The 12468-nt window shown below is 41.3% G+C and overlaps 1 protein-coding gene across 1 annotated transcript in view; it reads left to right on the top strand.

The window, feature by feature from the left end:
• Window positions 1-580: 580 nt before the first annotated feature.
• T265_06578 (hypothetical protein) overlaps window positions 581-12468 on the top strand; it is a gene marked incomplete at both ends in the record, with an annotated part of 38101 nt that continues 26213 nt past the window's right edge. The window contains one exon of the mRNA XM_009171881.1: window positions 581-666. Coding sequence (XP_009170145.1) covers window positions 581-666 — 86 coding nt within the window. The remainder of the gene's footprint in view (window positions 667-12468) is intronic.

Below are 12468 nucleotides of genomic sequence, written 5' to 3'. Positions count from 1 at the left end.
TAAGTGTTCCATTTAAAACAGTTCTCTGTTGGTTCGAGTAAGTAGGTAAATAATAATCCCATTAGAGTTTTACTGGGGCGTTCTTTCAGTTGTCACATACGAGGATTGTCTGAGCATCCCCTTTCTGTTCGCATTTTCCCAGTGATGGCTGCTGGCAGATTACCTCAACTGAGCTTTTTCACCAGATATGCTATTTTGGTTCCACATTTTCTGCAATTTATAGATTTCCTGTCATGTGTTTGTCGGAATGCTTCTTGTCTTCCTCTCTATCGTTTTGTTTTTGCCAGCCACCTTCAAGTCCTAACAACCGGATCATGCTCCAACTCGATATTTCCTCCTAGAGATAAATAATGCTATCATATATGCATGCCTGCCCGTGACGTTTTAGAGGTGACCAGGTCTACGTCGAATAGTACCGACAGTTTGTAGCACCTTCCCATTTCCGCGCAATCCCCGTACCCACACTTCCCGCCATTCATGCTCTATTCTGACTGTAACAGTATGAACATGCCTGAGGTTATGCCACCCACCGTTTAAGATCGAACAGTATTACTGTTATATTGGCGGAGTAAATATATATATGCTTAGGTTCGCTGTATTCGCCATCGGCCCACAACCTCCTGTGAATAGGTTGAATCTCCTCATTGAACGCGACACCTATTCAACGTTAGTATCAATCTGGGACGCAGCAGAATGCATAGTTTTCAAGCTGTTTCTTATTTATTTCTACGGGTTATCCAGTAGCGTAATAATAATGTGTATTCCAAACTAGTGTGTGGCATATCCTGAGGCATGATCACGTGATTACGGCCAGAACCAGGCACGACTGAACAAATGTGTGGGCACTAGGGATTGCACGAAAAAGACAACGTCATAAACAATAGGCAATATCCGATGAAGACTTGAACACGCCCAAACCGGCACGAGAAATCAAACACAATCACCAGGAGTTTATCCTGGACCGACTCTTGTAGAGCTGCACCTATAGCGATGTTTGACGCATCAACAGCAATTGATAAATGAGCGTCAGGTTCTGGACTAAATAACGTCAGACAATCGATCAGCAAAGATTTACCCTGTTGGAAATCTCGTTTAAGAGAATCAGCTTAAGAGAGGAGGATTTCCAGCTAACAGGATGCCAAATGATTCATCGCGCTCGGAATTAAACAGCGATGAAAATTTATCATACCCAGGAAACGTTCGACTTGCTTAACAGGCGTGGGGAGAGAAAATTCCGGATAGCATCTGGCATACCGATGGCTGGTGAAATTCCGGTCTTTTCAATGGTATGTCTGAGAATTGTCAGTGACGAGGATGCCAAAATGCATTTCTGAACAGTAATCACCACGTCATGTTCAGATAGACGAGTAAATAAGTTATGCAAATGTTCTAAATGCTTTTTAGATGTGTGGCCAGCAACCAAATTGTTTTCGAAATAAGCAAAAACAAAGGGAAAGCCGTTTAGTAAATAAAACGTTGAAAGTTTTGTGCAGCATTATGAAGTCTAGAACGCATGCGTAGAAACTCAACTAACCCAAAAATTGTGGTAATAGCAGTGTTATGGAAATCTTCGTGGTATGTGAGATATGATGGTAAGCACGGAGAATGTCAATGTGGGAAAAAACGGTGCTTCCCTGCAATGTGGAAGAGAAGTCATGAAGGTGTGAGATGGGGTAACGGTTAGGGATGCTGATACTACTGAGAGCTCGGTAGACCCCGCAAGGACGCCGGTCTGAATACGTTTGCTTAAGCGCCATATGGGGGGGTGAAGTCCAAATAATTTGAGAAGGTCGGATGATTCCTATTTGAATCATGTGTGGGAATTCGTTGATGGAGTTAAACGGCATAGGCGTGTAAAAACCGGAAAGCCACGCCTAATAATGTGATGGATGGCAGAATACTGGGTTGGGGTTGATGAAAATTTGATTTAGTTAAGTCTGATAATTGAAGTAGAAGCGTGTGATTAAGTGCTTTTAAAACCGGTGATTGGATAGATGGAGGGCAGAACGATAGAGTGTCCTTTCGTAGGCAGTTGAGTAGTTGCGTCAAAAAGACGTTATTTTAATCTGGTCCACTAAAAGTTTGAAATGAGTTAGGAAATCTGCACCGATAATGGGATTCTGGACGTCCGCAATTACGAGGATCCATGAAAAATGGCGGCCTAATCCCAGGTTTAGTCGTAGAGTGCGCTGTACGTAAGTTTGAATTGGAGAAGCATTCGCGGCCATTAGTGTAAAAGGAGAAGCGATCTGTTTGCAGGAAGCGGCGGTTACGGGTATTATGCTGATATCAGCCTAAGTGTCTACAAGGGTCTGTCGACGACTGTAAGGCAGCAAGTTATATGGGTTGGGCTTAAAACTTTGCTCGCTTCTATATTTCGGCCCGTGAGCTTCCCAGCGATGACTAAGGAGAGTTGGTCGGAAAGAATATGGTTGTGAACGACTCCAGGCTCTATGTCCGAACGTACTGTGGTACCAACCAAATGCATGTCCTCGGGAAGATGAATGTGACCGAGGAGTTGGACGTGAACAAAAAAGTGCACGACGAAATGGTTGATGTTGGTTAATACGAATAGCTGTGACCTGATTAGCCAACTGATCAAGTTGATCAGGAAAGGTAGACACCGAATCTGAGGTGTTTACGGAGGAGACGTTGGCGGAACACAGTTGGATTTCGAGCATTTTGTCTGCACTGCTGGTCGGTCCAGCTAGAGAGGCGCTATCGGGGATGGACGCCAGGATGGTTTGTACTTGTTGGGTAGGCATTTCAGAAAGAGTTGGTTGAATAAAACGTCATCTATGTTGCGGTCGCCAATGATATTATAAAGCCTCCGTAAAAGTTGAGATGGGGTGGACTCGTTCAGTGACTCTTCGCTGAGTAGCTGTTCCAGTCTTTTAAGTTCTGATAAACTGCGACGTTTAATGAGTGTAATGCGCAATTGAGTGTAGGGTTCAGTGTCGTCAGGTCTTCAGTATATCGCGCAAGTCTGGTGCTATCTCTGCTGGAAGCACGGCTAGAACGTGATAATACATTGTATGTTCCTCTATGATTCCACGGAGGGCGAATTGAGCTGAGACTTGTGTGAACCATATGGAGAGATCGGGGTGTCAAAGAGGTGAAAGATGGACGCAAGCAGCATTATTGTTTTGTTTGAATGTGATGGGTGTTAGAGAAATACGGAGATTTGGAGGTGATGACATGTCTATTTCAGTCGGGATCACCAAATTGTTGTGCACCACGTTACAAAATCAACCAGATAATCAGAAGACTATAGGCACTAATAACATACATGTTGTGTGAACGAGGTACGGCAAAAAGTAGATCTTAATTAGACAAAGTAAAATGTCAGGATGAAACAATTCAAAAAGCCTGACTCGTCACTCTGAATGAGAGTACAGCAGTTCCTCCAAATTTGTGCAGACGCATGTGGCGTTTCCTTTACAGGTTCACCTGTTACACTTTCTAAATTGTCCATGGCCCGGGTGTCAGTGACTGGATGTTTCCACGATGGGTCAACCTTTGCTGTTGTTTTCTCGTTTCGTGTTCGGTGTGCGTGTTGTGTACTCGTTTATATAGCTAGAGACGTTGAGGCGTGTGTGCAGGGTTAAACTTGTGACGTGGAAAAATAACAATCTGAAATCACAAAGAGTCGCCTCGACGCATACTAACAGGAGGTGAAATTTATTCGGTCAGCGTTTCAGGCAATTCACGATGTTGTCGTTGTTGTGGGGTAAATAAGATAATAGACAGTCTATATGGATGCACTAATAAAATTAGTTGCAGCGGCGAGTAGACAGTAGGGTAGCCGCTACAACCCTACGCTTTGGGAACCCATCAATCTGAAACGAAATCAAGTCGTTAAATTTTGAAGGTGGAGGGCAAAAGCAGACTGGAGGAGAGTAAAAGAGAGACATCTAGCCTGGCGCGCAACGATAAAACAGCGAGTTGCCAAAATGAGGAAAAACAACAACGAATCTATTGCAGGAGCAGGGTTGTCACGATCTGACCGGTCAAGTTTAACTTAAGTCTACGACCACCGACGAGGCCTATTGAGTCCCGGACTGTTAAGCTTATGGCCCTGGTTAAAACCAGCGTAAGTGTGAGTGGCGAAGGGGAGGAATCCGCAATGCGGATAAATGGTAGCAGGAATCTCATGTTTCGGTGTACGCTAGAGACCAGTGTAATCTAATGAATTTAATCTAGTGTAATCTAGAGACTTACTAGCAAAATTGCTGAAGTGACGTCTCGTGCGAGAGTTTCGTGCAGGAGGACGTTAATGCTAACGAACAAGATGGAACGCGGAGTGCACAAAAGATGACTGACTTTGTGTTCTTCACATATTTTTCACAATCACATGTCGATGGCCTCATGCAGTCGAGGAATCGGCCAGTTAGTGTGTTAAATATAAGAAGTAAGCCGCAGAGAAAGATGCAGAATGGAAAACTCACATGATCTTCCGTCCAAGCTACGCAAGCATATGATCTTATTGGCTCAAGGATTGAAGTTCAGGTTATAGTGAATTGCGACTTTTCAGAGGCGCGAGAGTGTAAATTCATAGAATGGAAATTATCGTCCCTTGGGAACTCGGTTTAGATACAAGACAATTTGTTTGTTGGATACTGAGGTGTCAGCAAAGACATCAGCCAATGCAGAAGCATTTTGGGAGGAATTTTATTTTTTTAGTCGTTAGCAGTGATGCTACATTTTGCATATCTAAACACTCATGTGTTCCCGCGCGATACCGTTTAATGTAACCATGCCCTATTGATATGGTCACACTGCGTCTATTTGATCACGCGGTCTCATTTAACTGTAACCAATCTACTGTCAGTAAGCCAAGGAACATAACCCGATGTGGTAGTGAACGATGTGAATATCTTTTGAGGGGGTGGCTAACCTTTTATATCGAGTTGAATTCAGCGTCGGTGCAGAATTGGGCATGATAACGCTGCTTCTACCTAACATATGACGAACGGGAGTTGGAAGAGTGATTGATCACATAAACTTATGGGGCTTTTTTCATTGAACGCGTAGGTTTCGATAACATTTATAACATGCGAAAGGTCACAGTTTTGATGATATAACCACACTATTGCATTTGGTCACGTATGCGATGAACTTATACAGATATGGTGAGTTTAACGGTGTCGTATATAGAGAATCGATACGAAACTGCATTGATGAAAGTATCATACGCGAAAATGAAATAGCCACTACTGTGGTTCACATGAGTATCCTGTTTCCTTATAACCTAATTTAAATATGAAATGGCAAACATCGGATGAGATTCACAGGACACATGTTAGTGCTGGGTGGGAAACTGCAAAGGTGGAATTTCGAGAAGGCATGGAGGCTATTGGTGAGGACCATTATCCTGTGGCGAATCAGTAACTTCACATTACTTTGTGCATGCGGAGGTTCTTGAGAGCCTCAGCTTCCTCAAATTTGTCACTAAGAAGTTGCTGTCAAAATATCTAAACCTAAAAATTGACCAGTAGTTATCTGTATAATAAAGAGTATGTAATTTCAAATACCACTCACGCAAAAATTGATAAGGATTTCTCAAGAATTTGGCCTGCACTATAAGGTAGCTTCTTCAAACGTTAAAAAATTAAGGTTAATGAAACGAAGCTGATTGTTATCTGAAAGTCTTTCAAACCAGATGAAGACAAATCATCTCCCGGAGTCGTTTACAGGTCTTTCACCTCTATGACTGATGGTTGAACTGCGAATGAAATTTATCTATCCATTCAAGACTCTCCTTGTCTCAGTTCGCTGGACATAATTACGTATATACTAGTATGTTCAATTTGATGTTGCATAGTGATACATACGCTTCAGATACATCGATTATATACTATGTGGTTAGGAGGTATATCCATTTAAACTGGTCGAACTGAGGCACATCCATCTTCAGATATTTGGTTTGCAACCAGAAACAAATGCATATTCATTCCCTAATGCGAAAGTTCGCTCACGATTGTCCAGAATCAGTTTGAAGCGCGTGGTTTGTCTTCGCAAGTGGTTGACGCACAAGGCTGTTGCACGTGTAGTTTAGCGATTTGGTCACACTCTTTGCACTAGTCACAGTCGGAAAGAGTAAAGTGGTTGAGAAACGACATTTAGGTAGATATTTCCCAACAAGAGATGTTTAGTCTCGTGAAACCTATTTCAATGCCTTTTGCACAGTTCCAATTACTCTTAAGGGGATTTGAGCAACCAAAAAGAAAAGTAAGAAGTGTTAAATGTAAAGATTTTTATGAATCGATGCATCCTACGTATTCCTTTGGTCACTCTCCAGCTAGATCTCTTTAGCAGGACGAAGCCCGAGAAGCCACTAGGTGCAACAAACCTAGAATTATACCCGAAAAATATATGAAGAAGCGAAAAACCGCGAGAAGTTGTAGGCCGACCTTGTCCGGTCCTCAATTCTGTGGCAATCCGGCAGGTGGTTAATGCCTTCATGCAGTTGAGGACGTTTGCATTGCACAACAGGGCATCACTGAAAGCCGAAAGTTTAGGTTTAACATTACGCAGTGAACACAGTGAACACCGGAGGTAGAAATGTGACCCGGTGACATACGTTTTCGCGGGTCAAGGTGTGTTGAACATTGATGAGTTGATTATTCGCCTGACGCAACTATCAAAGTAAACGCCATGAAAGTGATTGCACGAGTTCATAAATGTCTTGCCAAAGTAGTTTTTAGCACATCTGCGTATGAAATAATATTGAAAACATAGGATAGAAGGATTGAGGATCACGGAAGCCATCGTCTGAGCATTTGGTGATAAAAAATTTTCAAACATTCAGAACATTAACAAATTCCGCCTCAGAGGCTCCTGGCGTTCGGATGCGTCTGCATAATTATATTATTTTCCAGTTTTCACAGTCCTCAAGTGTAAAGTATCACTTGAACACTTTCCTAGATTTGTGATTGGAATATGGCAAGTAGCCTGCAAATGTATATGAGAGTGAGGGTCCAAGCGGACTACTCATAGTCACGTCACCATTTTACACGCACTATCTGCAAATTCAGGGGTAATTGTTGCCGCAAATAAGACGACCAGCGTCTTAATCATCCAAATGAATATGTGTAGGAGTAGAACCACACAAACGACCTATAATCTGATACAAAGGAATGCTGGCAGACAGAGAGTTGATGGGATAATCCGCACCCGTGAGGCTCATACGGAGCACCGTGCAATTAATTATTTTCGTGCAAGTTCTTGATGACCCCTAAGTTAGTTCATAAAATGTATGGTTTCGTTGCCAGGTGCAAAATGAGCCAATCTGTCCCAGCTTCGCTAGTCAGGTCTAAAACATGTTCAGGGGCTGATGGTTCCACGGAAATCTGGCCACAGGATGAATACGGGCGTACGCCTACGAGTGTACATGGGTCAGTGCCTTATACTGCAAGGTTTGTTTACTTTTTCCTGTTCACAGAGCCTCGTTGAAATACTCCTTTCAATGGTAATTCGATCTTTACCAATAACTCTTTAAATTTCGATGAAAGGCTTCCCCTTGTCTCATTCACATGTGTTGCGAAACTTTGTGAACCCAAATTATTTGCATTTATTTCACCTGTGTCCTGGTGTCTTGTTTAGCGAGGTTCTTTCTAGTAATACTGACCTTGCATAAACCGAGCAGCACCCCACAACTGTCTTTGATTATCCTGCAATGGTGTTCATTTTCAATGTCTGAATGGCAACTAGACATCGTCTGTTGAACTCAGTGACGGTTATGTTGGTTTGCTGGCCATATAAGCATTCAGCAAGTGAGTCCTAAAAGAGGGAAAAATTGCCCTTAGGGTAATCATATGACAGTCGCAGAAATTTGGAAGCCCTTTATGTTCTTGTGGTGACTGAATAGTAAGGAAACACCTTAGATGATTGGGAGATTAATTTAGTGGAGTAGAAACGTACAGGTTAGATCAATAAATTGTGACATTAGGATATCCCAGCTCGTTTCTACGTGTTTCTCTACCGTACAACAAACGATTGATGATGCAGAGACAGACCAAAATTGTTCAGTAATAATATGGCTAACAGAAACTCTCCATTTCCGGGCGCAGTCCACACTAAATTTGGGGACGTGTCATTAAAACAGGAAGGTTTATCTTGCATAGTAGGTTAGTTTTCTCCCATTATTCCTGTTTTGAAGAACGGAATACTTCCATAATACGTCCTGTTTTGTGGCGAAGTTAGCCTTTTATGGATTTCGAACTTTTCTTGCTTTGTAAGGATATTGAGATTACTGCTGTTACCCTGTCTAGAAGCATCCGGATGATACTTTTCTTGTGGGGCTTATGTTCTGGCTTGGTTATCGTTGACTTTGTGAACGCGAGCATAAGTATTCAGTAAAAGCTTATGTTTTGCCCACATATCACCTTCTGTACTTTGATTCATCGCTTGCTTGTTTCATTATTAAATAACACTCTTTTCGTTTTTCGCCTGTGTCCACTGAGCAAGGGCTTGGTGGTCTCTTGATAGACCAGGAAGCGTACAATAATCTTCAAATCACCCAGCACATGTATTACCATCGACGGTCGGAGATCAGTTATTAAATACACTCTTTTCGTTTTTCGCCTGTGTCCACTGAGCAAGGGCTTGGTGGTCTCTTGATAGACCAGGAAGCGTACAATAATCTTCAAATCACCCAGCACATGTATTACCATCGACGGTCGGAGATCAGTTTATGTCACTCACAACAAAGATTGCCGTCCACCGAGCAACATAATAAAACCCACTTAATCTGAACCAGAATACCCTGTTAGTTTTGACCCTCTTTTCTTTCAAAACCTATCCGAATGTAGTCACATCGCTTTTGTTTTCACCTGGGACTTTGAAAACCTGTTAGTCTCATCACTGTGTGGATTAGAGTAGTTTTATTTGCCTCAACAAGGACCGTCGTTGTTAATGCGTTCCATGCGAATTTCAAGAATTTTCAAAAGTTTCTCTAACAAGTTATTGGTATTTCACATTTCTAGCGGCGCAATTGTGAGACAAATTAACGGTAAAGTGAACATACTCAAAAGGAAGCTATGTACTGATTAAGTAAGACCATCATTCTGTGCCTCGGAAATAATTTATTCAGCCACTGTATATAAAAAACCCTTGATATGGATGAACCACAACAGATCAAAAACAAAAATAAGAGTAAAGTATAAGTAGAAATGTATATAAAAGTAGGAATAAAAAAACAACGTACAGTAGCCATTCCATTTCATGTCACCCCCCTTAAATGCATGCAACAGCTGTTTTTGACTTATGTTCATGTTGATGAGGACGTCCAGCATTCTCCTCCTAGCATCCATAAGAAACATACTGGCCTTCCCACAACTACTTTTCTCAACATGTGTAGAGTTTTGCAGAAGAAGGTATAAAGGATGGAATATTCTTTCCACAAGGAAAATCAAGCGTACTTCTCCCTCAAGTTTTCCTTCAAAATTGGTCAAGTTATTCGACGACAATACGAATGACGATATGAATAAGATTCAAAATGGAATCTTTTACTCAGCAGTTAGTTAGACAGAAACTAAGTTGTAAGCACTCTAAATGCGGCACAAATCTTGCTGACCAGTTTCCTGCCTACAGCAGATTTACTTAGGCAAGTTGTCAGCGTTTATTCGGAAGAACAACATTTCAATAACAAGTAGGACGATGTTTGTTTGGTCGGTTTTAGCAGTGTATAAAATGGCGCGTTATGTACAAGTAAAATCCATCAACAATACTTGAGATCTTTGAGGCATGTTTGCAGGTGCATAGACCGAACCAGTATTGACATGTACCATAGCGCAATAGTTTGATATAAAAAGAGCTTCTATAGATTGGATTGTGACAGTATCTCCAGTTCTAATGTAAGTCGTCTCTGATGTGTCAATTACATATTCATTTTGCTTAATCTGGTCACTGTTTTCTATGGATCTTTCAAATTATGCACTAATCTCCTGAGTTAAGGAAACAAAAAAAATAGTTCACCGGCTCGCTAGCGCCCGCACTAATGCTGCGTTTTGTCTTCAATTTATCATCTCGCGAATAAGGTTCCGTTACGTCCCTAAACTCTTGCCATCCTTATGATTAACAAGCGTGGTACAGTCTGACACATTCGCTATGCTCAGTGAAGTTGGGATAAACCAAAGAGCCGCCGAAACACCCATGCATTTGTTAGACGCTGACATCGTTTTAGGTCGCACAATTCGGAAGTATGCAGAATTATGCAGCCAGTTAAAAAGAGAAGTGGTGTTAGCAAAATATAGCGATGAATCCCGATTGATTGATTCTTGTTGATTGTTGTTGCTGTCAACATTTTCTTTTCTGTACATTGTTCTGGTTCATTTGGCGCAACCGTCTCTCTTAAAATCGTAAGACAAGTTGCTCTGACCTACACGCTCCTTAAATATTGCCCACTGTGTGAGTATAAGAACATGTGGCAGCCTCAAACACAGAAACAACCAGGCTCAATAAAGTCCAAATAGCGAAAGCAACACCAACTGCGGAATCTTCATAAACGCGGAGAAAGTTAAATGCACCCATAAATCTAAATCCGAGATTTTTTCCGGCAGCGCGAGATAAGGGGAAATGTCCCACTAGAAGATTCCTTCATCCACTTTAAATACAAAACAAAAGACTACAACCGATACATTGTAATATAGTAATGTCTTCATAAATACAGTAGCAGTACACCTAGCGAACATTATATGCAAAGTTAACTATTTGCTCATAGAATACGAGGAATTGAGCCTATCGAATCGTAAGCATATGATAACTTGCAGGTAATCTGCCGTAACACAAGCAAAGATAACCCTGACTATAAACGGATTGGTCAGTTACCTAGATTTCGGATCCCTAAACTTGTTTGTTTATTAAACCCATACCCCTCACAACTCTTCATATTGTTAGAAGCATAACTGTGCATACGATAGTAACCAAATAAAACAATTCATCAGCACACAATAGGCGTCTGTGTTAATCTTGGTCAAATCGTTTCATTTCATTCGTCCAAAATAATCTAAATGGTATTACACTCGCTTCCGGGATGTTACGCGAGACTGACATTTCGCTCCAGCACTCAAACCACACACGGTATTTAGCACACAAAATCTGGCAACCCGTCACATTATTTTACCCGAGAAATTAAGCATAGTGGGTTGCCCGAAATGACATTTTGCGCGCCACAGACTCAACGGGAAGCAAATGAGGTCAGTTATTAGCATGCGTCTCGCATAGGGATTTGGTCAAACCAGCTAACTGGCTATTTGATGTGTGCGCTATTTTTCATGCAGGGAAGGGCTCTTAATGGTATACTGAATTCAGCATTTCAATTTCCAAAATACTAGGATAATTTTAGTTGGATATACGTCACATAATCTTTTATATCCTGCACCCTTACTCGGCAGTTTACAATGCACATTTTGTTGTATACCGAGTCTGGCATTTTTGCTGGCATTTTTACCATATATTTCCTCTAAATGTAACAATCAATCACGCATGATGCTCACGAATATTTCTGAGGACAAAGTTCATGTTGAGGCAATAACTTGATATTCAGTTTCAGAGTTCAGCTGACTAGTCTACTTAAGTTAATGTTAAGACTGTGAACTTTCAATAGATTCGTCTACGTAAAGACGGAAAATTTCATCAACGGAAAACACACTTGCAGTTAATCTTCAAAGACCGATCACAGATAACATCTTTTAACTTATTACGTCAAACTTGAAAAAGTTAAAAGCCGACATTTGACTCTCCGCAACAACTGTAAGCCCCACCACAGCACCAAAACACATTGATTTGTTTATGTTTATGTGGATTTTGCGTTTAGACATAACATGAGTACCCGGATAAAGTTGATTGGAGCTATTAAGATTACGAATGAATTTACCTTGCTAGTCATGGCTAAGACTGGCCTCTATGTCTACCTATTAATCCGCTTCGCTAGGCGATATTATAAACTCACGTTTTCTAGTGTGAGATGTGTTTGAGTTTTGGTTCCGTTTATTTGGAAACAATCATGTAGTAACCGTCTGCTTTGTTCCTTTGAGTTGGCTCTGATATGGTAAAACGAACGTCAGTGGAAATTTCCAATTTCTTACAGAATACCATAATCTCAGGGTCAGGCAACAAAAGGTAAAAATTTTGAAACTGACCATGTTACTCGGTATTTAATTATCAGTTTCCACTGAAATTGCCTGAAAATTGTTTCTGTTCAATCGTACGCATAAATAACTTTGTTAAAAGCAGAATGACGTGACGGCCCGACAACCTTGTTGGAAAACAATAAATAAGATAATGAAACTTCCAGCAGAAGAATGTTTGCTATTGTGAATGTGTTTACAGGGGCGTATCCGGTGAGGTGGTATTGCCTGCACAATTACAGTGGTTTCAACTGACGGTCAAGTAGTTCAGAAGTTTTACTCCGGCCCTCCAAAAGACGTTCACAACTTTACAATAGCACTCGGGAGCTTAGATTGA

The sequence above is a fragment of the Opisthorchis viverrini genome (genome assembly GCF_000715545.1).
Source record: "Opisthorchis viverrini unplaced genomic scaffold opera_v5_138, whole genome shotgun sequence".
Lineage (NCBI taxonomy): Eukaryota > Metazoa > Platyhelminthes > Trematoda > Opisthorchiida > Opisthorchiidae > Opisthorchis > Opisthorchis viverrini.
This window is presented reverse-complemented; position numbering and strand designations above follow the sequence as displayed.